Source organism: Nicotiana sylvestris, chromosome 8, assembly GCF_000393655.2.
Source record: "Nicotiana sylvestris chromosome 8, ASM39365v2, whole genome shotgun sequence".
In the NCBI taxonomy this organism is placed as follows: Eukaryota; Viridiplantae; Streptophyta; class Magnoliopsida; order Solanales; family Solanaceae; genus Nicotiana; species Nicotiana sylvestris.
In genome coordinates, this window is record NC_091064.1 from 110,544,030 (window position 1) to 110,568,347 (window position 24,318).

The window sequence follows — 24,318 nt, forward strand, 5'->3', positions numbered from 1 at the left end:
GGCTTTTTGCTTAAGGTGTTTCAAGGCCGAGTGTAGTTTTCTATATTCAGATTGTCTACGCTAAAGAAACAAAAGCAAAGAGCAAATGCCTGCTTTGAAAACTATAACTGCGCTGATAGTTTTCTAGATTCAGATCTTTTGATAATGTCTTTTTGCTATGCAATTAGCAGTGGCTATAGACCATTGGAGTTATTACTGTTATATGCTTTGGCCTTGGTTCCTCCTTTTAAGTTCAACCTGTTGGAATTTTGAGCATGTGGAAACTCGCAACTAAATCCGGAATATCCTGTTCTATAAAAGGTCGCTACAAACTATGAACTTATGAATGACTCTTACAATTGCCAGATACCTTGGCAAACGCAAAAACACTTAGGTGATTTTTTCTCATCCGTCCAAGCTTTGGTGGACAAAGTTATTTTATACCATGGAATTATTCAAGATGCACGCATGCTGGCCTGAACAACAAGGTTACATAAATAAAAAAATATTGTCGAGAATCAACCTTAGATCTAAACGAACCTGTTTTATACTAACTCTACTGATCTAGATGTCTGTCTCAGAAGAATAAAATAGATACTACCCATGTTCCTTAAACTCTACAAATTGAACTTAGATTCCTTGAACTTGAACTTGAACTAGATATCATTCTTGAGCTTGAACTTGATTCCTGTTCTTCGTTCTTGAACTTGATTTCTTGAACTTGAACTTGGTTGCTTGAAGCCTGAAACTTGTAGAGAAATTTGCAGCTTTTGATCCACGAGCTCTCTCTTGCTTCTTGTTATGACTTCTGGTCTCTTTTCTGAGTTATGAAGACCCCTATTTATAGTTGTGGAAGGGAGGAGTTGTGATAAGAACAAACTCTTTCCGACCAATCAAATTGAAGTGTGACATGCCATATTTGATTGGCCAGAACATGTCACTTGCACACATGACACGATTTCATTGGCCTTTTAGTGTGACTTGGCATGCCTTGTCATTTTGACACATGGCATGGTCCTATTGGCTTTTCCGCTTGACTTGGCACGTCATTTGACACGTGGCACTGGGCCTCTAGGAAGATGACATCTTGTGGGCCTAATGAGGCGGGCTCATCATTTGTAGCCCAATTAAATGGACTAGCCCAGTCAATATTTATTGGACTTAAATAATTAATTCAATTATATTAGCCCATAATATTTATTTGGACTAGTATATTTAAAATATAATTCAAATAATTTATTAAATTTGAATCCAATAAATTTTATATGTCTACAAATGTCCCCTACTTCAAAACTGGTCGGGTACATAACTTGAAGACTATGCTTGAAGTATTAGTAAAATCAACAACCTGACTATTAAAATAATCATGGTAAGTATTTCGCCCTCGAGAAACTAGCAAGTCCAAATTATAAGACAACTTATCCAAATACATTCCACGTGTATAAACACACATATATATATATGCATATGAATGCTTATATACTACTATCTAGTTGTCGTGGAACTTAGTGACTGCTCTTAAACTTTCAAGTACCAAGATAATTTAGTTCCACTTGATTTTTAGAGCAATCAATTATGTCTTTAGAATCACATTAAAGTCCTCCCCATAGTAATGAAAGAACATGTACGTGGACTACTTGGACTTTGCACTTGAAATTTCAATACTGGTTACCAAGCTCAAGTAGTAGATAATGAAAGTTACATCTCATTCAAGGCATTGACACGTTTGCATTACTTTCTTAATTAACATAGGTATCATATCCCCCCTTTTTAGACAATTACCGCACAGTATGGGGTCCCGTGCCTTTACGTATCCTACTGTGAATCAATTTGCTTAAGTTGGGAATTGGGATGCACCAAGACAATACCCTGCCCAACTCTAATTAGGCTAGGAAAACTTTGCACCGCCCATGGATTTTTTCCTAGTTCTTTTTGGATACTGATAATTATAACTCTCCCACATCGGCATTAGTCTTTCAGTAACTTCCTCACTACTCCTATAAATAGCCGCCTGCCCCTCCATTGTTGAACACCAATTTATTAGCGCTAATTTGGTTTCTTCTTTATAAAGTACTTTAAAGTACTTTAAAAGTTCGAGATGAAGACCTTTAAAAATTTGTGATGAAGATCTTTAAAATTTGTGATGGCAAACCATAAAGTTCACGATAAAAACCTTTAAAATTTGCGGGGAGCCATAAAAGTTCGCGTGAAGATCCTTAAACAAAGTTCGCGCGAAGATCCTTAAAAGCTTGTGGTCAAGATCTTGACCTTTAAAAGTTGTGAAGATCTTTAAAAGTTCGCAACGAATACCTTTAAAATTTGAGGGAAGACCCATAAAAGTTCGTGCATAGATCCTTAAAAGCTTGTGGTTAAGATCTTTAAAAGTTCGTGGTGAAGACCTTTAAAAGTTCGTGACGAATATCTTTAAAATTTACGGGGAAGACCCATAAAAATTCGTGCAAAGATCCTTAAAAGCTCGTGATCAAGATCTTTAAAAGTTCACATTGAAGATCTTTAAATGTTTGCAATGAAGACCTGTAAAAGTTCGCGACGAATACCTTTAACATTTATGGGGAAGACCCATAAAAAATTGCGATCCTTAAAAGCAGGCGATGAAGACCTTTAAAAGTTCACGGCGAAGACTCTTAAAAACTCGCGACGAAGACGTTTAAAGATTCGTGGCAAAGGCCCTTAAAAGTTCATGATAGAAATTCTTAAAAGTCGACAGTGGGGACCTTTTAAAGTTTGCCACAAACACCTTCAAAAGTTCGAAACATACGCCTTTTTAAAAGTTCGGAACGAAAACCTTATGCCTTTAAAAGTTCGAGACGAACACCTTTAAAAGTTCGCAACAAACACCTTTAAAAGTTCGCAACGGAACCCTTTAAAACTTCAAATGCCTTTAAAGGTTCGAGACGAACACCTTTAAAAGTTCGCAACAAAAACCTTTAGAAAAGTCCGACACAAACATCCCTTTTTTAGGGCAGTGAGCAGATATGAAGACCAACAAACTTGAAGGTTATGCGAAAATGAAGACATAGCGAATCCCCAGACTTTGATGCAAATATTGTCATCATTTCAGTGAAGACACCATTTTACCATGGAGGGTTGCCCCCTTTAAATCAAATGAGATCCGAAGTTCAACAGGAGGATGACATTTCAGTTTGATTTTACATTCCTTTCATACTTTACTTGGACAACAATTGGGGCACTATGTATCTTTTAAAATCATGCGACTGAACTCAGAATGAAACTCTAAGCTGCCTACGTACCTCGAAAAGAGGATCAAGTCATACCGTAGTTCAGAATGTGTGATTTTTTTTTTCCTATTTTTTTGTGTCCTAACTTTTGCCTAGGCCGCCTCTTTCGAAGTTTTCAACCTAGCAGACTCTTTTTTGTAAGGGGCGCACACAATTTAGAATCATGTGGGCCAGGAGTGTAGAAACATGCAGTTTAGGCTCATGCATCAAGGAGCGTCATGACTTGCAGTTTAGGCTCGTACGTCGAGGAGCGTTGCAACTTCAAGGATAATAAACTTGCCATTGATAGGGATGATTCTCATGCCATCTGCATCAACCAACTTGTAAGCCCCACTTGAGTAAGCTTCTTCTACGACATATGGCCTATCCCATTTTGAAGTGAACTTTCCTACTGGTTTATGGGAAGTAATTATGGGTCTTCGTACGGCAAGGACTTGATCTCCTACTTGAAAGGATTTCGGGCGAACTCTTTTATTGAAGGCGCGAGATAATCGAGCTTGATAACATTCAAGACTTTGTTGAGCTTCCAACCTCTTCTCATCAAGAGCCTCCAACTCTGCTAATCGAAGTCGAGCATTTTCTTCATCAGTGATCCCTTCTTGAATAGCCAGTCGTAACGAAGGTATTTGACGCTCAAGTGGCACGACAACTTCGACTCCACAAACGAGTGAATAAGGAGTTGCCTGTGTTGGCGTGCGGCGAGTCGTCCTATATGCCCATAAAGCTTCTTCCATACGATCATTCCAATCTCGTTTGGATTTGGAGACGACTTTCTTTAACAAGTTGCATAGAGTCTTGTTGAATGCCTCAGCTAGACCATTGGCGGCATCATTGTACATCGAAGAGTTACGTTACTTGAAGCCAAAGAGATCACAAATCTTGTTCATCAGCATATTATCGATTGACTTTCCATTATCCGTTATTATGTAACGAGGAATGCCAAAGCGATAAATAATGTTTACTCGGATGAAACTTGCAACATTTTCCTTCTTTACTTCCTTAAGAGCAACAACTGCAGCCCATTTTGAGAAGTAGTCAGTTGCAGCCAAGATGTATAGGTGCCCGCCAGAGGACTTTGGCAGTAGTCCAACAACATCCAATCCTCAAGCGTCAAACGGCCAGGATACAACAGTCGGGTGCAACACTTCAGGAGGTTGATGAATAAAATTCGCATGGAATTGACAAGCCTTGCATCTTCAAGCATAGTCCAAGCAATCTTTTACCATCGTTGGCCAATAGTATCTCATCCCTTTTATATGGAATTGAAGCTTTGGTCCAGACTGGTGTGACCCACATACCCCAGAATGCGCTTCTTGCAAAGCTTGGAGTGCTTCATCTTCCCCTAAGCATCGCAAGAGTGCTCCCTCGAATGATCTTTTGTATAGGGTATCTTTTGTAGTAAAGGAAGCGAGGTTTACGACGACGGATTTCAGTTCTTCTCCGCGGATTTTCTGGAAGATCCCATAACACAAGTAGTCGATAGTAGGTTGTCTCCATTCTTCTTTCTCGACTTTAGAAATAGCGACAAGATGCTTGAGTTTATTTTCTTCACCTTCAGCCTCATTTGGCAGTGGTACTACCCATTTTTGACAGACAGTAACTTGCGCTTGATCAGGCAGGGTTAAAGATAAAGCTAGGGCAGCTAAAGCATCTGCCTTCTTATTTTCTTTCCTTGGCACATGCTGAATAGTCACATCACCGAGCCACCCCATTAAATTTTTAGCGTAATCATGATATGGGCGTAGTTCAGGCTTCTTGACCTCGTAATTACCTAAAAGCTGATTGACCACTAACTGAGAGTCACCAAAGACTTGCAATTGCAACTGCTTCATTTCGACAGCCATTTCGAGCCTAAGTATTAGTGCTTGATACTCAGCAACGTTGTTAGAACAGAGTTGCGTCAACATAAAAGAGTAGGGCAGAACTTTACCTTGAGAAGTGACAAATACTACACCAGCACCAGCTCCTCCGTGATGTGACAAATACTACATCTTCCATGCAGGCTGAACTTCGATGACCATGGCTTCCTCATCAGGTAGTTTGTATGTTAGCTCCCAGTCATCTGGTATAGGGTGATCTGCCAAGAAGTCCGCTAACGCTTGTCCTTTTATAGCCTTTTGAGGGATGTACACGATTTCAAATTGTTGAAACTGGAGGTACCACCTTGCTAGTCGATCACTAAGGACAGGTTTTGACATCACGAACTTGATGGGATTTGCTCTAGAAACCAAATGAACGACATGAGCTTGAAAGTAGTGCTTCAACTTTTGGATTGAGAAGACTAGCGCCAAACATAACTTTTCAATTGGCGAATAATTCAGCTCATTTGGTGTCATCATCCTGCTCAAGTAGTAAAGGGAGTTTTCTTTCCCTTCACTATTTTCTTGGGCCAATAGTGCTCCAACAGACCTTTCTTGTGCTGAAATGTATAGTATCAGTGACTTTCCAAGTATAAGGGCTTCCAGAACTGGAGGCTTCATCAAGTAGGATTTAATGGTCTCAAAGGCATTGCTACACGCTTGGTCCCATTTAAAGGGACACCTTTCTTCATAAGGCGACTGAATGGTTGGAACCTCCCATCTAGGTTTGATATGAATCTCCTAAGGTACGCTAACTTTCCCTGCAGACTTTTCAATTCGTGAATGTCCCGAGGCTCAGGCATTTTCAAGATTGCATCTACTTTGGCTTGATCAATTTCAATCCCTCGATGTCGAACAATAAAACCAAGGAACTTTCCGAAAGTAACTGCAAAGGCACATTTTAATGGGTTCATCCTAAGTTGGTAACTCCGGAGCAACTCAAACACCATTCTCAATCTTTCAAGTGGTCGTCCTTCTCTCTTGATTTTACCACCAAGTCGTCAACATAGCATTCGACATTCTTGTGGAGAAGATCCTCAAAAATATTCTACATAGCCCTTTGGTAAGTAGCACCAGCATTTTTCAAGCCAAAAGGCATTACCTTGTAGCAATAAATACCCTTGGGGGTACGGAATGCAGTAAGCTCTTCATCTTTTAGCGCCATGCAAATTTGGTTATAGCCTAATGAACCATCCATAAATGACATTGCCTCGTACCTAGTAGTAGCATCACTCATCAGTTCTAGAATGGGAAGCGGGAATTCATATTTCGGACATGCATTGTTAAGATCCCTAAAGTCAACGCACACTCGAATCTGGCTATTTTTCTTCCTTACAGGAACAATATTTGAAACCCATGTTGGGTATTTAACTTCACCAATAAAGCCAGCTTCGATGAGTTTGTTAACTTCGGTTTCAATCAAGGGAACCAAGTCCGGCCTAAAACGCCTTTGAGCTTGTTTAATAGGGAGAGCACCATTTTTGACTGGAAGGTGATGGACTGCACTTTCGGGTCCATGCCAGGCATCTATTTGTAACTCCAAGCGAAGACATCCCTGAACTCCTTGAGTAACTCAATATAAGTGCTCTCTTCATCAACTTCTAGTAAAGCACTTAGGTAGGTGGGTCTTGGTTCTTTATCGGTACCAAGGTTAACTTCTTTTAAGGCATCAACTATCGCCTTCACTCCTTCTTCAAATTCGGGTGAAGCGTCTTTTGCATCTTCATCTTCTTGAGGGTCCCCATCGTTGAAGGATATGTGATAACATGGTGAAACATCCTCCAATTCTGCATTATCCTCCATTGAAGATGGAACACCATTATTGCCTTGTACAGTAACATGATACGAAGAACCCATACTTTCTTAATCTTCGTCACGCTCCTTGGTGTAGACCATAGTATATGGCTTTACCTTCAGTACTTCTTTACATGAAACCACAAGTTTTGTTTGTCGCCTCATTCTAGAAGGAACCAAACTTTGGAAATCCTTAGAGATCTTCTGGATTTTAGGCGAAGCGAGTGTTCTTATGCTTTGAAAATTTCTCTGGAACTTGTTCCCTTTCTTTAATGGACCCAATCTTTCAAATACGGAGGTCCTTACAGGCGATTTTCCAAGTCGATCAAAGACAGAAGGCTTGTTAGAAGTGGCAGATTCGTCTTCTATAGTGATATAATTGCTACTCGCCCTTCTTATTGAGATGCGCACTGGTGACGGTTGCTTGTATCCCAAACCTTCACGTGGTTGCCTCGTTGCAGCTTTTGATGGGAGCTTCCCTAACTTTGACGGCTCATTGGGATTGTATCCATCTTTTGCAAATAGCTTGTAAGCGTTAGGGTCAAAACCTTCATCTGTTCACTTTGTAGGGAGTGCCACATTCTGCAAACCATTTTGGGCGACAAACCCTGCAAACGACTTCGAGGACAACTTTACTGCCTCAATTCGTTTTACTGGAAGAGTTAACTCCTTTAGCGCGTTAGTTTGGAGATTAGATGATTTGCCCTCGTCTTTCTTCCTTTTAGAGACATATTGGAGCACGAGACTTACTTTCTTTCCATAAGACGCAATACCCTCTTTATGAGATTTATTCACATTGGCGTGTGTAGACATGTGATTTTTGACCCTCCCCAAGATTTTTTATATATTAGCGTAAAATATTTAATTTAGGCCTAATATAACTATTTTAATTAATTTTGATTCTTTTACTTTATTTTATTACAAGAAAATAAAAATTATAAAAAATAGGTTCATTAATGTTTTGTAATTATTTTTAATCCTAAAAAATACAAAAAATAGTATCGTATTTTTATCTTAATATGATATTTGAAAATACTAAAAATAGGTTTGTTTTAACGGTTTGTTTTATTTTAATAATTATTTCAATAGTAAGATTAGTTAATAAATGAGAAGCATATTTTTAATCTCGTTCGCAAGGAAAGAATAAAACTTGGGCTCGAGCGACCCATTTTTAAACTTAATTTTTGGACCTAACTCATAATTTTCAAGCCCATAAGTTCTAGGCCCATACCCCTTAACCTAAAAACCCCTCTATATAACCAAAACTAGTCTTAAAATAACCCTAGACTACACTTAGCACAATCAGCCGTTTTTCTACATTAAGGGATCTTTCATTTTTCTTCAAGAAAAACAAGAGCTTAGCCGCACACCCATGCCTTCTTCTTCTTGAACAAGAGAGCATGGAACCAAACACAAAACCCTAGCGCCTGCAGTACACTGAAAAGAGAGGCTCAGCTGCAATAGTGCAAAAACAGACCCCGGTATATGAGCTGTATCTTCCTTACATCTAAGCAGACATGAGAGGACCCAAAAACCTTTCTTCTTCTTCTTGAACAAAAATAACAGAAAATCTGGAGCTAGAAGTGAAGAAAACGCAGCAACAGTAATAGAGGAGCTAGAGCATTTTTCAGATTTTCTTGAACGAAAAAGAACATAGCTGACCTCTCTTCTTCATCTTCTTGGCAAGAACCCTAGGAACTCACCCTCACCCAAACGAGAAGCGAAACCAGCTGTAGAAAAGACCTCGAAACAGTCACGAAATCCCACGAACACGCTCATCTTCTCTGATGGAGTTCGACGAGTATTAGCCGAGGTGTCATACAAGTTTGTCGATGATGGTTCCGATCTCAGTTCATTCGAAAAAATCTCTCTGTATTTTGGTTTAGAGTGTTTGCTGCTAGAGAGAGGCAGTCCGAGTCGAGGTTCTAGCAGCCGGTCCAAGGTGCGGTTTGTGGTCCTGTTCGATTGCTGTTCGTGCTTGTTTTCATGGCTGTTTCACTTTCGTTTGGATTCTGGAGGCAAACTTTGTGTACATTTATTCTTCTACTATGATTAAGGAAAAATCGGCTTCAACAGGTTCATTGCCTCAACCTCCTATTTATTTTAATCTAGTTGTTATAACTGATTTTAAAAAGTAATTAAAAGATGTGTTGAATCAATAGTGAGAGTTAATGTTTATTACTTTGTTTGCTCATATGATTGTGGCTGCCTGTTTTTCCCTTTACTCCTTTGTGGAATTGTTTAGTGTTTGGAGTGAATTTAAGACATGATCGAGTTTGTAGCTCTATGGCATTTGCGTTGAATCCGGAGTTTGAGTGTTAAAGAGTGTATTTGGAAACCAACAAATTGTCTGGTATACTTTTGTCTTTTTAGTCTAGGTAGATAAATAGATGTTTAAAGGTTTGTTATCTCTTTCTCGGATGCTAAATAAATAAATTTATTGTCGTGATTCCTTATTTTTCAATACTAAAATTGTTACTCAATGGAGTTTTTGTCGTGAGAAATTTTGGTTAGGTTGTGGTAAATTCTCACTACTCTAAGCTTTATTTAGATAAAATTGAAGATTATTTGAGGTTAGATGAAAGTTTTGTGATCTAAATGGGTGTGCATGCGTTATTGCAGATAATTGTTTGTAAGAAAAATGAAAGAGAAGGAAATAGCAAAATGGAGAGAAAAGATCGTATTTTTTATTCGTTCATCAATGCTTTATAATTGTGGCAACAACTGAATATGAACAGTGTAGTAGTAGTCTTAAAAAGAAAATGATTCATGAACCTCGTAGTTGCTTTAGGCACGTAGTTTAAATTAATTTTCTTAAACTCGGGTGCACATTTATGTGACCCAAATCCAAATTTCAACAACGTTAAATAAAATATATTGTGGATCGCGGGTACATTTATGTAGTGTGGCTTACGACGAGTTTTAAATAACTTTGAATTTTTTCCGAAATATTAAAAGCGACTAAAATAATAGTACCCTTTTGCTTTTGCTTTTGCTTTTGCTTTTGCTTTAGCTTAAACAAATGTACATGTGCCGATTGTTCTTTTGGAGTATATTTAAGTTTGTTGTCATATGGTTGAAGCTCATGAATCAAAATTTGGTTTTTAAATTAACTTTAGGTGTTACTGTTTTTGAACTCATCATTGGATGTATATTAAATTGAGGTGATAAGAAATTTATCTTTCTTGTTTTCATTTAGCATAGTATTTAGCGTACTGGATTACTTATTTTTTAGTATTTGATGTGTTAAGTTGTACGGTGTCTTACATGTAAATTAGCAGCTCATAGTCTTAGCTTATTATTTGCTATTAGTTGATTGCGCAGTAGTGAGAAAATTGGAGATCAACTGGTGTGCCATTATTTTTTTTTGCCACAATTCCCTATTATTCTTGTTTGAAGTTCGTGTATCAAGTTTCAGTAACTCAACTCTGTTTCGCTTGGTGATGCTCGTTATTGGTTTCTTGGCACACATTTTGTATGGAAATTCGAGGTGTGCCGTGACAAACAAAAATCTTAAATGCACGGACCTCGTTTAATTAACTTGTTTATTTTTTTAGAAATCAAGGCGCGCGATTTAGCGAATTTTCCATGGCACTCGCAAAATTGCAAATTCGTAATTGCTTTAGGCGCGTTAGTTTAATAATATTACATTCTTAAATTCGGGTGCGCATTTATGTGACCCAAATCCAAATCTCAACGATGTTAAAATATGTCAAAATCACGGGTGCATTTATGTGACGTGGTTTGAAACGTGTTTTAATAACGTTGCAATTTTCTTTAAAAAATGAATAAAAACGGTTTAAGTTAAAATTTGCACATAAGTTTAAACATGTACTAAAATCAGATAATATGCCAATTATAATAGTTGAGCGACCGTGCTAGAACCACGGAACTCGGGAATGCCTAACACCTTTTCCCGGGTTAACAGAATTCCTTACCCAGATTTCTGTGTTCGTGGACTGTAAAACAGAGTCAATCTTTTCTTCGATTCGGGATTTGAACCGGTGACTTGGGACACCATAAATTATCCCAAGTGGCGACTCTGAATTTTTAATAATTAATGAATCCCATTTCGATTGTCATTTTAAGTTGGAAAAAGCTCCCTTTACACACCCTCTCTGGGAGTGTAGGTAAAAAAGGAGGTGTGACAGCGTGTACCTCCTCAGTAACAGCTTTGGCTTTACCCATAGTCACCTCAGCTCTTTTAGTTATGGGCTCGTCATTCTTGCTTTTCATGCCATCATAAACTTTTAGCTCCTTCACAATGCGATTCTTCAAGTAGAACTTTGCATCGACGAAGTGTGACTCAGCCTCGGTGAATGGCTCATCATCAACAACTATCTTCTTCTCGACTTCACCCTCGTAGTAATTTAAACATTGATGATAGGTAGATGAAAATACTTTATTCTCATGTATCCAAGGTCTCCCAAGCAAAACATTGTATGAAGTCTTCGCATCGATCACATGCAGCCATGCACTTGATTGCATATCTTCAATAGTGATTCCCATCCTGATCGCGCCTATGGCTCTTTGCCCCCCTTGGTTGAATCCTTGGATCATCACATGACTTTCTAAGAGTTCATTCATGGGAATACCAAGTTCTTTCACAGTGTGGATTGGCAAAATGTTCACTGAGGATCCTCCATCAACCAAAATTCGATTTACCCTTTCATTGCACATATAGCCAACCAGGTACAATGGGCGGTTATGAGGAGTGTCACCTAGCAAAAGATCATCATTTGTGAACGTGACCTTTTCCTCACAAGCATTAACTTCTTGAGGAGTTGACTCGATGGGCTTTTCCGAAGATGGTGCCAACGGTATGTCGTCACTCTTTTCTTCCCCTTTGTCAGCATGGCAACAAGAAGCATCGATACCCTCATGGGAAATCTTTGTGTGGAACAAACTTGGTAAACTCCTTCAAGGTCACTGGATTTCGTGGCTTTTGAGAATGGTGCATCTCTACTTTTCCTTTCTTCAAATGCCTAACTGGATTCTTTTTCATTGGTCTTTTTACCATCATCTTCCTTGTTGGTTGTTCTACTGATTCTTTTCATGGGCTCCTTTTGTGGTGCCTGCAACAAGTCACCAACGTCCAACCTTCATCATCATCAGGTTGATCGTCTTCAACTTTGTTGTTCACCAGTAATTCTTCATTTTTGATTCCTTTTAAACTGCATAATTCATCTAGACTGAATGAGCCAAAGGTGATAGAGACTTGGTTCGCGCTTTCTTTATCATCTTCAAGCACGATCTTCTTTTCACGGTCAAGTCCATAACTTTGTCCTTGAAGACAAAGCACTTATCCAGAGGGTGGCTTACAAATCGGTGATATTTGCAGTTATTTGGGTCATTCATTTTCCCAGCTTCATTTGGTCACTTTATCTCCGGAAGCTCAATGAGATTTAACTCGAAGAGTTCTTCGAAAATGGCTAGCACATCAGAATCCAAGAATGGGTACTCTTTTGCCTGCATTTCTTTTAGAGTCAACTTTCTACTTGGCTTATCTTGAAAAGAAGTGGATTTCATACTTTGTTTCTTGCTCACCTTCGTCGTGAACTTCATAGGTGACGTGTTGACATTCATATCTTCTATGCTTTCAGACTTGGGTACGAACTTGCCCCACTTCCTGACTTCTTGCTTGTCATTCCCTTTGTGAGGTTCATAGATGGGCAGCCTTTCATTTCCAGTGGAGGCCATGTTCAATTCCATGTCATGGGCACGAGTTGCAAGTTCTTCAAATGTGCCAGGCTTGATACCTTGCAAGATGTAGCGCAATCCCCAATGCATGCCTTGGATGCACATATTTATGCCTGAAGCTTCACTAAGCCTGTCTTTGCAGTTGATGCTTGAATTCCTCCAACGATTGATAAAGTTGATAACTGGTTCCCCCTTTCGTTGACGAGTATTTGTAAGTTCTATCATACTCACAGTATGTCTCGTACTATAAAAGAGATTGAGGAACTCTTGCTCTAGTTTATCCCAGCTATCGATAAATCCAGCCTTAAGGTCCGTGTCCCAGTCAAAAGATTTCCTTTTAGGGAGCAGGCAAACTACTTGATGAGGTAATCTCCATAAGTTCCAGCATTGTTGCACGTTTCCACGAAGTGCGCCACATATTGCTTTGGGTTACCTTTACCATCAAACTGTTGAAACTTTGGAGGTTGATAGCCAGCAGGCATCTTCAACATATCGACCCTTGCAGTGTACGACTTTGCATATGTAATGGAGGATTTGGCAGCAACTTCATTTTTGTTCTTAATGGTTCCTTCAATGAACTCCTTCAGTTAATCGATTGGAATTATCCCTTCAGATGAGACAGGGATAACCTTAGTGGATTATACTTGTCTTGGGGGAGAGTCACTCTCTAGAACTCCTGGGAGCTTGCCGGGTGCATGGGTGGATTCTTCTTCTATCAAGATTCCCACCCTGTCTATTAGCTTGTCAATTCTAGCCTCTTGATTTTGCATGCATTTGGTCAAGCTAGCGATTTCTTCCGTCAAGTTTGCCAACTGCTCCTCCATAGATGAAGTGTTTGTTACCATGGATTGCATGATTTTCGTGGACGACGGAGAGTAGCATGGATTTTCACACAGATTGATCCTTTATTGGCTCACACTATGTGGTGTAAGTGGGGAGGATCCATCACTTGAAGCATCATCATCTTCCTTCACAGCAGAGTACTTGGATCCGGAGAGGTCAAGTAGAGTAAGAGTTTTCTTGATCTTTTCAGCAACATCACTTCCTCCTTCAGATGCGTTTGTGGAAGATCTTGCTCCTTTTGAGGATGAAGATCCTAACATAGGGGTTGATGCGGACATCACTTGGGATGCTTATTGTCCTAAAGAGCTTGCTTTGCTCCTCGTAACTGGTCCGAAGCTTCCAAAGGTAACATCGAGGATGCTTTCCACATCAGCGTAGATCCTGGAGTTAGCAGCCTTGGTGGAAGTTGAACCGGAGTTGATTTTCTTTGAAGCCATTTCAATGTTCTCGGACTTTGGTGATTGAAAAGTTGAGATGAGAGGTAGAGATTGTCCCACTGGGCATGCTAGAATTTGTAGACAATAAATTGCGTTGAGAAAATAAAATTAAGACCGAAAATATCGCAACAATCATAGTATATTATTTCGAATATTTGAGTGTTACAATCTCTATGGATCCTCCGATTCTTCTTTTTTAGTATAAATTCAAGGGCTTTTGAGCTTGATCTTGAATTTTAATTTGATTTATCCGTCGCGAACACTTTAATTGTTGCCATAAATTTTATCACGAACAAGTAGCCTTGATCATGAACGCCTTGTATTTGATTTGACTTCGTTCTTGAATACTTGAATTATTCTTTGTTCTTGAGCTTGAACTTGATTTGTTCTTCGTTCTTGAACTTGAACTTGATTTCTTGAACTTGAACTTGGTTGCTTGAAGCCTGAAACTTGTCGAGAAATTTGCAGCTTTTGATCCACGAGCTCTCTCTTGCTTCTTGTTATGACTTCTGGTCTCTTTTCTATGTTATGAAGACCCCTATTTATAGTTGTGGAAGGGAGGAGTTGTAATAAGAACAAACTCTTTCTAACCAATCAAATTGAAGTGTGACATGGCCATATTTGATTGGCCAGAACATGTCACTTGCACACGTGGCGCGATTTCATTGGCCTTTTAGTGTGACTTGACATGCCTTGTCATTTTGACACGTGGCATGGTCCTATTGGCTTTTCCGCTTGACTTGGCATGCCACGTCATTTGACACGTGACACTGGGCCTCTAGGAAGATGACATCTTGGGCCTAATGAGGTGGGCTCATCATTTGTAGTCCAATTAAATGGACTAGCCCAGTCAATATTTATTGGACTTAAATAATTAATTCAATTATATTAGCCCATAATATTTATTTGGACTAGTATATTTAAAATATAATCCAAATAATTTATTGAATTTGAATCCAATAAATTTTACATGTCTACAAACGCATTTTCCTGAAAATCCTCGCAGCTAGCGTCATCAAATTTGTGGGCTTTATAGCCACAACACTATATATAACTACTTCAGGCATGCATGCTACCCTTATCAGGCATCACGACGAAGAGCTTCATCGCGTCCTGGACAAACCCATGCATCCTTCCACAGCCCATCAAGCATTAATTTCTATAACATGCCCAGTTTCTTTCATTTTCTTGAATTTCGTCGTCTGCTTCTTCAGGTAAAGCGGGAGGTATCCCTCCTTTCATCTTTCGGGTGAAATAGTTGGGTTTAAAATTTTCCTCTTTATGCTCAAATCCAATCCTCGCCCTTTTATAAAGTATTTCCATAAGTATCTTTTAAAATTTGTAGAATTGGTGTTGTTGGCTCTAATTCGAGGCCCTTGGGACCTCAACCAAAAGCACAAACACATCATATACCACCATCAAAACTTATATCAATCTTCAAAACACCTCAAACAGCATCGAATCAACCAAAACTCATCGGATTCAAGACTAAGTTTCCAAATCTTCCGAATTACGCTTTTGATCAAAAAGCATACCAAACCATGTCCGAATAACCTGAAATTTTGCACACATATCCCAAATGACACAACAGAACTTTTGAAACTATCGGAATTCCATTCCGACCCGTATATCAAAATCTCACCTATCAACCGGAAAATGCCAAAAATCTAATTTCGCCAACTCAAGCCTAAATCTACTTCGGACCTCCAAAACATATTCCGATCATGCTCCTAAATCCCAAATCACCTCCCGAAGCTTTCCGAATCATCGGAATTCACATCCGAGCCCTCTAACACATAAGTCAACATCCGGTTGACTTTTCCAACTTAAGCTTCCTCAAAAGAGACTAAGTGTCTCAAACCTTACCAAATCCTTTCCGAACCCGAGCCAACGAACCCAATCACATATAGAACCGATAGAAAAAGCAATAAAAAGCAAAAATAGGGGAAACAGAGCTGTAACTCATGAGACGACTGGCCGAGTCGTCACATCCTCCCCATCTTAAACAAACATTCATCCTCGAACGAGTCAAATAACATACCTGAAGCCTAAAAAAGGTGAGGATATCTGCTCCGCACCTCCTGCTCGGTCTCCCAGGTAGTCGCCTCCACGGGCTGACCTCTCCACTGCACTTTCACTGAAGCTATATCCTTTGATCTCAGCTTTCGAACCCGACACTCAATAGTTGCTGGCTCCACATCATAAGTCAAATAACCATCCAACTAAACCGTGCTAAAATCCAGAACATGAGACGGATCCCCAATATACTTCTGGAGCATAGAAACATGAAATACCGGATGCACACTCGACAAGCTGGGTGGCAAAGCAAGCTCATAAGCCACCTCCTCAATCCTCTGAAGCACCTCAAAAGGCCCAATGAACCGAGGACTCAATTTACCCTTCTTCCCAAATCTCATAACACCCTTCATGGACAAAACCTTCAACAGAACCTTCTCACCAACCATGTAAGACACCCCCCTTTCCTGTCAGCATAACTTTTTTGCCTCGACTACGCTGTACGAAGCCTCTCCTGAATTACCTTCACCTTTTCTAAAGCATCCTGCACCAAGTCTATCCCTAATATCCTAGCCTCACCCGGCTCAAACCAACCAACTGGAGATCTACACTGCCTCCCACACAAAGCCTCATATGGAGCCATCTGAATACTCGACTGGTAGCTGTTGTTACAAGCAAACTCTGCAAGTGGTAGAAACTGATCCCACGACCCTCCGAAATCAATGACACAAAAATGCAACATGTCCTCCAATATCTGAATAGTGCGCTCGGACTACCCGTCCGTCTGAGGGTGAAAAGCTATGCTCAACTCAACCTGAGTACCCAACTCTCGCTGTACCGACCTCCAAAACTGTGAAGTAAACTGAGTACCCCTATCTGAAATGATGGAAACTGGGACACCATGAAAACAAACAATCTCCCAGATATAGATCCAACCGCTCTAAAAAAGTATAGAACCCTATTTGAAGCCATATATCAGAATACCTCACAGGAAATTCCTCGCACGAATCCTATATCAGAATATCAGCTGGTGTATATTTTATGCTTGGTGATATAGGATCAAGCATTATAGAATTTTTGAATTCCCAATTGAACTCAATTGGATTAGAACCCTATTTGATTGTGCTTTACCGTCTGTGTGGTAATGACTTTATCCTCGAGAGGCTGCAAAATCTTTAGGAAAAACTTTATATTCTTGAAATTCTAGTCGTGCAATTTTGTTGATCCGAGTACTAAACTTCTGTTATTCTATTCTCTCACAGATGGTGACGACACGCGTTATCGGTCAGGATGGACGACCACCAGCACCACCAACTGTGGCCGCTAGAGGCCGAGGATGCGGTCGTGGTCACGGTAGGGGCAAGGGTGTGTCCTGCACAGCAACTAGAGCAGCACCTGCAGATCCACCAGCCGCCTCAATTCAGGATCTGGTCCTAGTTGTGGACACTCCAGCAGCACCAGCTGTGCCCATTGTGATTCCGGGTCTTCAGGACACCTTGGCTCAAATTCTATTAGTTTGAACTAGTCTAGCTCAGGCGGTCTCAGTTACAATAATCGCAGCTACTTCTCTGACCGGGGGAGGCACTCAGACTCCCGCCGCTCGCATACCTAAGCAGGTCGTACAGGGACTTCAAACACTGGGGGCACATCCAGCCCAACCGGTTGCGGCTGCTTAGGACTATGTAGTTCCTGCCATGCCAGAGGACGAGCATTGTAGGTTAGAGAGGTTTGGTAGACTTCAGCCTCTGACTTTCAGTGGTGCAGAGGGCGAGGATGCCCAGGGTTTCTTGGATAAGTGTTAGAGGATGCTTCGTACAATGGGTATTCTGGAGACTAGCGGGGTTGCTTTCACTACTTATCAGTTTTCTGGAGATGCCTTCACTTGGTGGGAGGCTTTTAAGAGGTGTAAGCCTATAGGTGCATCACCCCTTACCTGGCAGTAGTTCTCCGTTATCTTTTTGGAGAAGTATGTGTCGCAGTCTTGCATAAAGGAGCTGCGCAAGTAGTTTGAGTGGTGGTGTCAGGGAGAGATGACTGTGATGCAGTGTGAGATAAGGTTCTTCGAGTTAGCTCGTCATTCTATTTGGTTGGTTCTGACAGATAGAGAGAGGATTAGGAGGTTTGTTGATGGTCTCACTTATCAGCTTCATATTCTTATGACTAGGGAGAGGGTGACTAGTACTACTTTTGAGGAGGTTGTATACATTTCTCGTGAGATTGAGTCTGTTCGTCGCCAGGAGCGAGAGGAGAGATAGGCCAAGAGGCCTCAAGGATCTGGTAGTTATAGTGGTGCTCCTTCGAGGGGTCAGTTTCAGACGGTAGAGGCAGTCCATTCAGGCATGCTCAGCTAGCTCGCCCAGGTTATCGTGGGGCGTCATCGGGTCATGGTTCTCACAATTCTCATTAGGGCCAGTCATCACTTAGTGCCTTTCCAGCGCAAAGTTCATCCCGTGCTCCTTCAGTTCAGGGCTCTTCTATGCCAGGTGCATCTGCTAGTCATTTTGGTGCAAGGGGTTCCCTTCAGTCCCCTTCTCCAGCACCCGGGAGTTGCTGTGAGTGTGGAGAGATGGGTCATATATGGAGGCAGTGTCCTTGTTGTCTTGCAAGTTCATCTCAGCAGAGGAGTGAGATATCGACTTTAGCACCAGTTACTTCACCACCCCCCGCCCAGCCAGCTAGGGGTGGAGGTTAGTCAGCTAGGGGTCTCCCTAGAGGGGGAGGTCGATCAGGTGGCGGTCATGCTCGTTTCTATGCATTTCTAGCTAGACCCTATGTTATTGCTTCCGATGTTGTTATTACAGGTATTGTTTCAGTCTGCCACAGAGATGCCTCTATATTATTTGACCCCGATTCCATCTTTTTTATGTTTCATCATACTTTGCTCGTTATTTGGGTATGCCCCGTGAGTCTCTTGTTTCACCTGTTCATATATCTACCCCGGTGGGCGATATTGTTTTTGTAGACCGTGTGTACTGGTCGTGTGTGGTGACTATTGGGGGTCTGGAGACTCGAGTGGATCTTTTATTATTGTGTATGGTGGATTTCGATGTCATTTTGGGCATGTATTGGCTATCTCCATGTCGTGCTATTCTGGACTATCATGCCAAGACAGTCACATTGGCTATACCGGGTGTGCCACGGATTGAGTGGCGAGGTTTGACTGATTATGTTCCCAGTAGAGTGATCTCATTTTTGAAGTCCCAGCGTATGGTTGGGAAGGATTGTCTTTCGTATCTAGCCTTTGTGAGGGATGTCGGTGTAGAGATTCCCAATATTGATTCTGTTCCAGTTGTGAGGGATTTTCCCGATGTGTTTCCTGCAGACCTGCCGGGCATGACACCGGACATAGATATTGACTTTGGTATTGACCTGGTGCCAGACACTCAGCCCATATCTATTCCATTGTGTCGTATGGCACCAGCGGAGTTGAAGGAGTTAAAGGAGCAGCTTTAGGAACTCCTTGATAATGGGTTCATTCGGCTTTGTGTGTCACCTTGGGGTGCGCCGGTTCTATTTGTGAAGAAGAAGGATGGCACTATGAGGATGTGCATTGATTATAGGCAATTGAGAAAATTAACAGTTAAGAACAAGTATCCTTTGCCTCGCATTGATGATTTATTCGACCAGCTTTAGAGAGCGAGAGTGTTCTCCAAGATTGATCTCCGTTCAGGTTATCACCAGTTGAAGATCAGGGATTCAGATATTCTTAAGACGGCTTTCACGACCCGATATAGTCATTATGAGTTCTTGGTGATGTCTTTTGGGCTGACCAATGCCCCAGCAGCATTCATGCATTTGATAAACAGCGTGTTCCGGCCTTATCTCGACTCATTTGTCATAGTCTTCATTGATGATATTTCGGTGTATTCGCGTAGTCAGGAGGAGCACACGGAGCATTTGAGAGTTGTGTTGCAGAGATTGAGGGAGGAGAAGCTTTATGTAAAATTCTCCAAGTGTGAGTTTTGGCTCAGTTTAGTGGCTTTCTTAGAGAACGTGGTGTCCAGTGAGGGTATACAGGTTGATCCGAAGAAGATAGAGGCGGTTCAGAGTTGGCCAGACCGTCCTCAGCCACAGAGATTCGTAGCTTTCTTGGTTTGGCAGGCTATTATCACCGGTTTATTCAGGGATTCTCATCTATCGCATCTCCCTTAACCAAGTTGACTCAGAAGGGTGCTTCATTTGTATGGTTGGATGAGTGTGAGGAGCTTTCAGAAGCTCAAGATAGCCTTGACCACAGCTCTAGTGTTAGTTTTGCCATCAGCTTCAAGTTCATATACCGTGTATTGTGATGTTTCGAGAGTTGGTATTGGTTGTTTATTGATGTAGAAGGGTAGAGTTATTGCTTATGTTTCTCATCAGTTGAAGCCCCATGAGAAGAACTACCTCGTTCATGATTTGGAGTTGGCTACCATAGTTCACGTGTTGAAGATTTGGAGGCATTACTTGTATGGTGTGTCTTGTGAGGTATTTACTGATCATCGTAGCTTCCAGCACTTGTTCAAGTAGAAGGATCTTAATTTGAGGCAGCGTAGGTAGTTGGAGTTGCTAAAGGATTATGATATTATTATATTATACCATCCGAGGAAGGTCAATGTGGTGGCCGATGCCTTGAGCCGAAAGGCAGTGAGTATGGAGAGTTTGGCATACATTCCAGTTGGGGAGAGACCTCTTGCAGTTGATGTTCAGGCCTTGGCCAATCAGTTCGTGAGGTTAGATATTTCAGAGCCTAGCCGGGTATTGGCTTGTGTGGTTTCTCGGTCTTCCTTATATGATCGCATCAAAGAACGCCTGTATGATGATCCGCATTTGCTTGTCCTTAAGGACATAGTTCAGCATGATGATGCCAGAGATGTGACCATTGGTGATGATGGAGTGTTGAGGATGTAGGTTCGGATATGTGTGCCCAATGTAAATGGGTTTCAGGAGTTGATTCTGGAGGAGGCCCATAGCTCGCGGTATTCTATTCATCTGGGTGCCACGAAGATGTATCAGCATTTGAGACAACATTATTGGTGAAGGAGAATGAAGAAAGACATTGTGGGATTTGTAGCTCGGTGTCTCAATTGTCAACAGGTGAAATATGAGCATTAGAGGCCTGGTGGCTTGCTTCAACAGATAGATATTCCAGAGTGGAAGTGGGAGCGGATCACTATGGACTTGTAGTTGGGCTCCCACGGACTTTGAAGAAATTCGATGCTATTTGGGTGATTGTGGATCAGCTGACCAAGTCCGCGCACTTCAATCCTGTGTGTACTACCTATTCTTTAGAGCGGTTGGTAGAAATCTATATCCGGGAGATTGTTCATTTGCATGGTGTCCCAGATTCCATCATTTTAGATAGGGGCACTCAGTTTACTTCACAGTTTTGGAGGTCGGTGCAGCGAGAGTTGGGTACTCAGGTTGAGTTGAGCATAGCCTTTCACCCTCAGATGAACGGGCAGTCCGAGCGCACTATTCAGATATTGGAGGACATGTTGTGTTCTTGTGTCATTTATTTCGGAGGGTCATAGGATCAGTTTCTACCGCTTGCAGAGTTTGCTTATAACAACAACTACCGGTCGAGTATTCAGATGGCTCTATATGAGGCTTTATATGAGAGGTGATATAGTCTCTAGTTGGTTGGTTCGAGCCGAGTGAGACTAGGCTATTGGGGACAGACTTGGTGCAGGATGCTTTAGAAAAGGTGAAGGTAATTCAGGAGAGGCTTCGTACAATGCAGTCGAGGCAAAAGAGTTATGCTGATAGGAAGGTTCGGATGTGTCCTGCATGGTTGACGAGAAGGCTTTGTTGAAGATTTCGCCCATGAAGGGTGTTATGAGATTTGGGAAGAAAGGTAAATTGAGTCCTCGGTTTATTGGGCCTTTTGAGGTGCTTCGGAGGATTGGGGAGGTGGATTATGAGCTTGCTTTGCCACGCAGCTTGTCGAGTGTGCATCTGGTTTTTCATGTTTCTATGCTCTGGAAGTATATTGGGGATCTGTCTCATGATTTGGATTTCATCACGGTTTAGTTGGATGGTGATTTGACTTATGATGTGGAGCCAGCAGCTATTGAGCGTCGGTCGAAAGTTGAGATCAAAGGATATAGCTTCAGTGAAAGTGCAGTGGAGAGGTCGGCCCATTGAGGAGGCTACCTAGAGACCGAGCGGGATATGCGGAGCAGATATCCTCTCCTGTTTGAGGCTTTAGGTATGTTTCTTGACTCGTTCGAGGACGAACGTTTATTTAAGAGGGGGAGGAAGTGACGACCCGGCCAGTCGTCTCATGAGTTACCACTCCATTTTCCCCATTTCTGCTTTTTGTTGCTTTGTCTATCGGTTCTGTATGTGATTGGGCTGGTTGGCTCGGGTTCGGAAAGGATTTGGTAAGGTTTGAGACACTTAGTCTCTTTTGAGGAAGCTTAAGTTGGAAAAGTAAACCGGATATTGACTCAAGTGTTAGAGGGCTCGGATGTGAATTCTGATGGTTCAGATAGCTTCAGGAGGTGATTTGGGAGTTAGGAGTGTGATCGGCATGTGTTTTGGAGGCCCGGAGTAGATTTAGGCTTAAATTGGCGAAATTGGATTTTTGGCATTTTCCGGTTGGTAGGTGAGATTTTGATATAGGGGTTGGAATGGAATTTTGGGAGTTGCAGTAGTTCCGTTGTGTCATTTGGGATGTGTGTGCAAAATTTCAGGTCATTCGGACGTGGTTTGGTTGGGTTTTTGATCAAAAGCATAATTTAGAAGATTTTGGAATTCTTAGGCTTGAATCCGATGCGAATTTGGCATTTTGATGTTATTTTGAGCGTTCTAAAATTTGGAACAAGTTTGAATGATGTTATGGGATATGTTGGCATGTTTGGTTGAGGTCCCGGGGGCCTCGAGTGAGTTTCGGGTGGTCAATCGGACCATTTCATGTTGTTGAGAATTGCAGAAAATTTCTGATCAGTGTTGAAGAGAAATGGCCTTCGTGTTCGCGAGTAGGCCCTCGCGTTCGCGAAGGGTTAGTTGGGGAGGCTAAGGATTTAGCCTTCGCGTTCACAAGGAAGGCTCCACATTCGCGAAGGGTTGGAATATCGTGCATCGCGTTCGCGAGGGAGGATACGCATTCGTGTAGAAGAAGTTGGGCAGTTGGGTTTAAGGATTGGTTTGTTCATCGCGTTCGCGAGAAGAGGAGCGCGTTCACGAAGGAGGACCGGTAGAGCCATCGTGTTCGTGAGGGGCTGGTCGCAATCACATAAGAGGAAAATCTGGTCAAAGTTGGGTTGTGCTTCGCGAACGTGTGGCATTGACCGCGTTCGCGAAGAAGGAATTGAGGCCTAGGCAGAATGTTTAAATAGTCTTCTTGTCCTTGATTTTGGGGTTTATTTCCACCATTTTTGAGCGATTTTGGAGCTTTTTGAAGAGGATTGAAGAGGGATTCAAGGGGGAAACACTTGGAGGTAAGATTCATGGACTTAATACTCGATTCTAATGTAAATTCTACCTAATTAATCATGGAAATTTAAGCCTAAAATTGATGAACTAGGGCTTGTAATTGGAGACCTAGAATTTGGGATTTGAGGGGTCGTTTGTGGTTGGATTTTGATGCTTTTGGTACGAATGAACTCGGGGAGTGATAAGGAGTTTATTGGTAAATTTTACCTGAATCCGAGATGTGGGCCTGGGGGTCGAGTTTTGCCAATTTCGGGATTTGTGTTGTAATTTGATTTCTTTTGAGTGGGCTTTATTCTCTTAGCATATTTTGATGATTTTGCACTGATTTTTGTTAGATTTGGAGAATCCGGAGGCCGATTCGACGGGCAAAGGCATCGCGAGCTAGAGTGTTGGACCGGGTAGAGGTGAGTAATGATTGTAAATATTGTCCTGAGGGTATGAAACCCCGGATTGCACATCTTTGTGCTATATTGAGGTGACATACACGCTGGATGACGAGCGTGGGGTCGTGCACTATTGGGGATTGTGACTTAGTCATCCTGAATGACTATTTTACCGCGTATTGACTGAAAACTATTGGCTATCATCATGTTTTGGGCTGAATGCCATATTTGGGCCTCGTGCCAACTATTTGAACCCTTAGGGGGGATTTTTACTGATACTTCCTCACTGTTTTGACTTTATACTTGTAATTAGTCCTGCTATATTCTACTGTTTTCATAACTCAGCCATGTCTACTCTACTTTAACACTTAAAATGATATTTTAAATGATATTTTGGGCTGAGCACCATGTGTTACTGTTGCCCGAATGGCTTGTGAGAATTTTGACTGAGTAAGGCCGATGACCTATGTTGTGAGGAAACACCTGATTATGGTTATGAGGCTGAGGGCCTGAGATTTGTACGCCACGAGGTGGCTTGTTGATGTGAGGTCGAGAGCCTATGTGATTATGCCACGAGATGGCTTGATATTACGCTTGGGCCGTAAGGGGACCCTCCAGGAGTCTGCACACC

The 24,318-nt window shown here is 41.5% G+C and overlaps 1 protein-coding gene across 1 annotated transcript; it reads right to left on the reverse strand.

Moving 5' to 3' along the window:
- Window positions 1–4,435: 4,435 nt before the first annotated feature.
- Window positions 4,436–4,951, reverse strand: LOC138875516 (uncharacterized). The gene has a single exon (XM_070154352.1). The coding sequence runs from the start codon at window positions 4,949–4,951 to the stop codon at window positions 4,436–4,438; it is 516 nt and encodes a 171-aa protein (XP_070010453.1).
- Between the last annotated feature and the right edge of the window lie 19,367 nt (window positions 4,952–24,318).

What these genes read in the sequence shown, in the direction of transcription:
- LOC138875516 (XM_070154352.1), bottom strand. Translation starts at nt 4,951, where the DNA reads ATGGGGTGGCTCGGTGATGTGACTATTCAGCATGTGCCAAGGAAAGAA.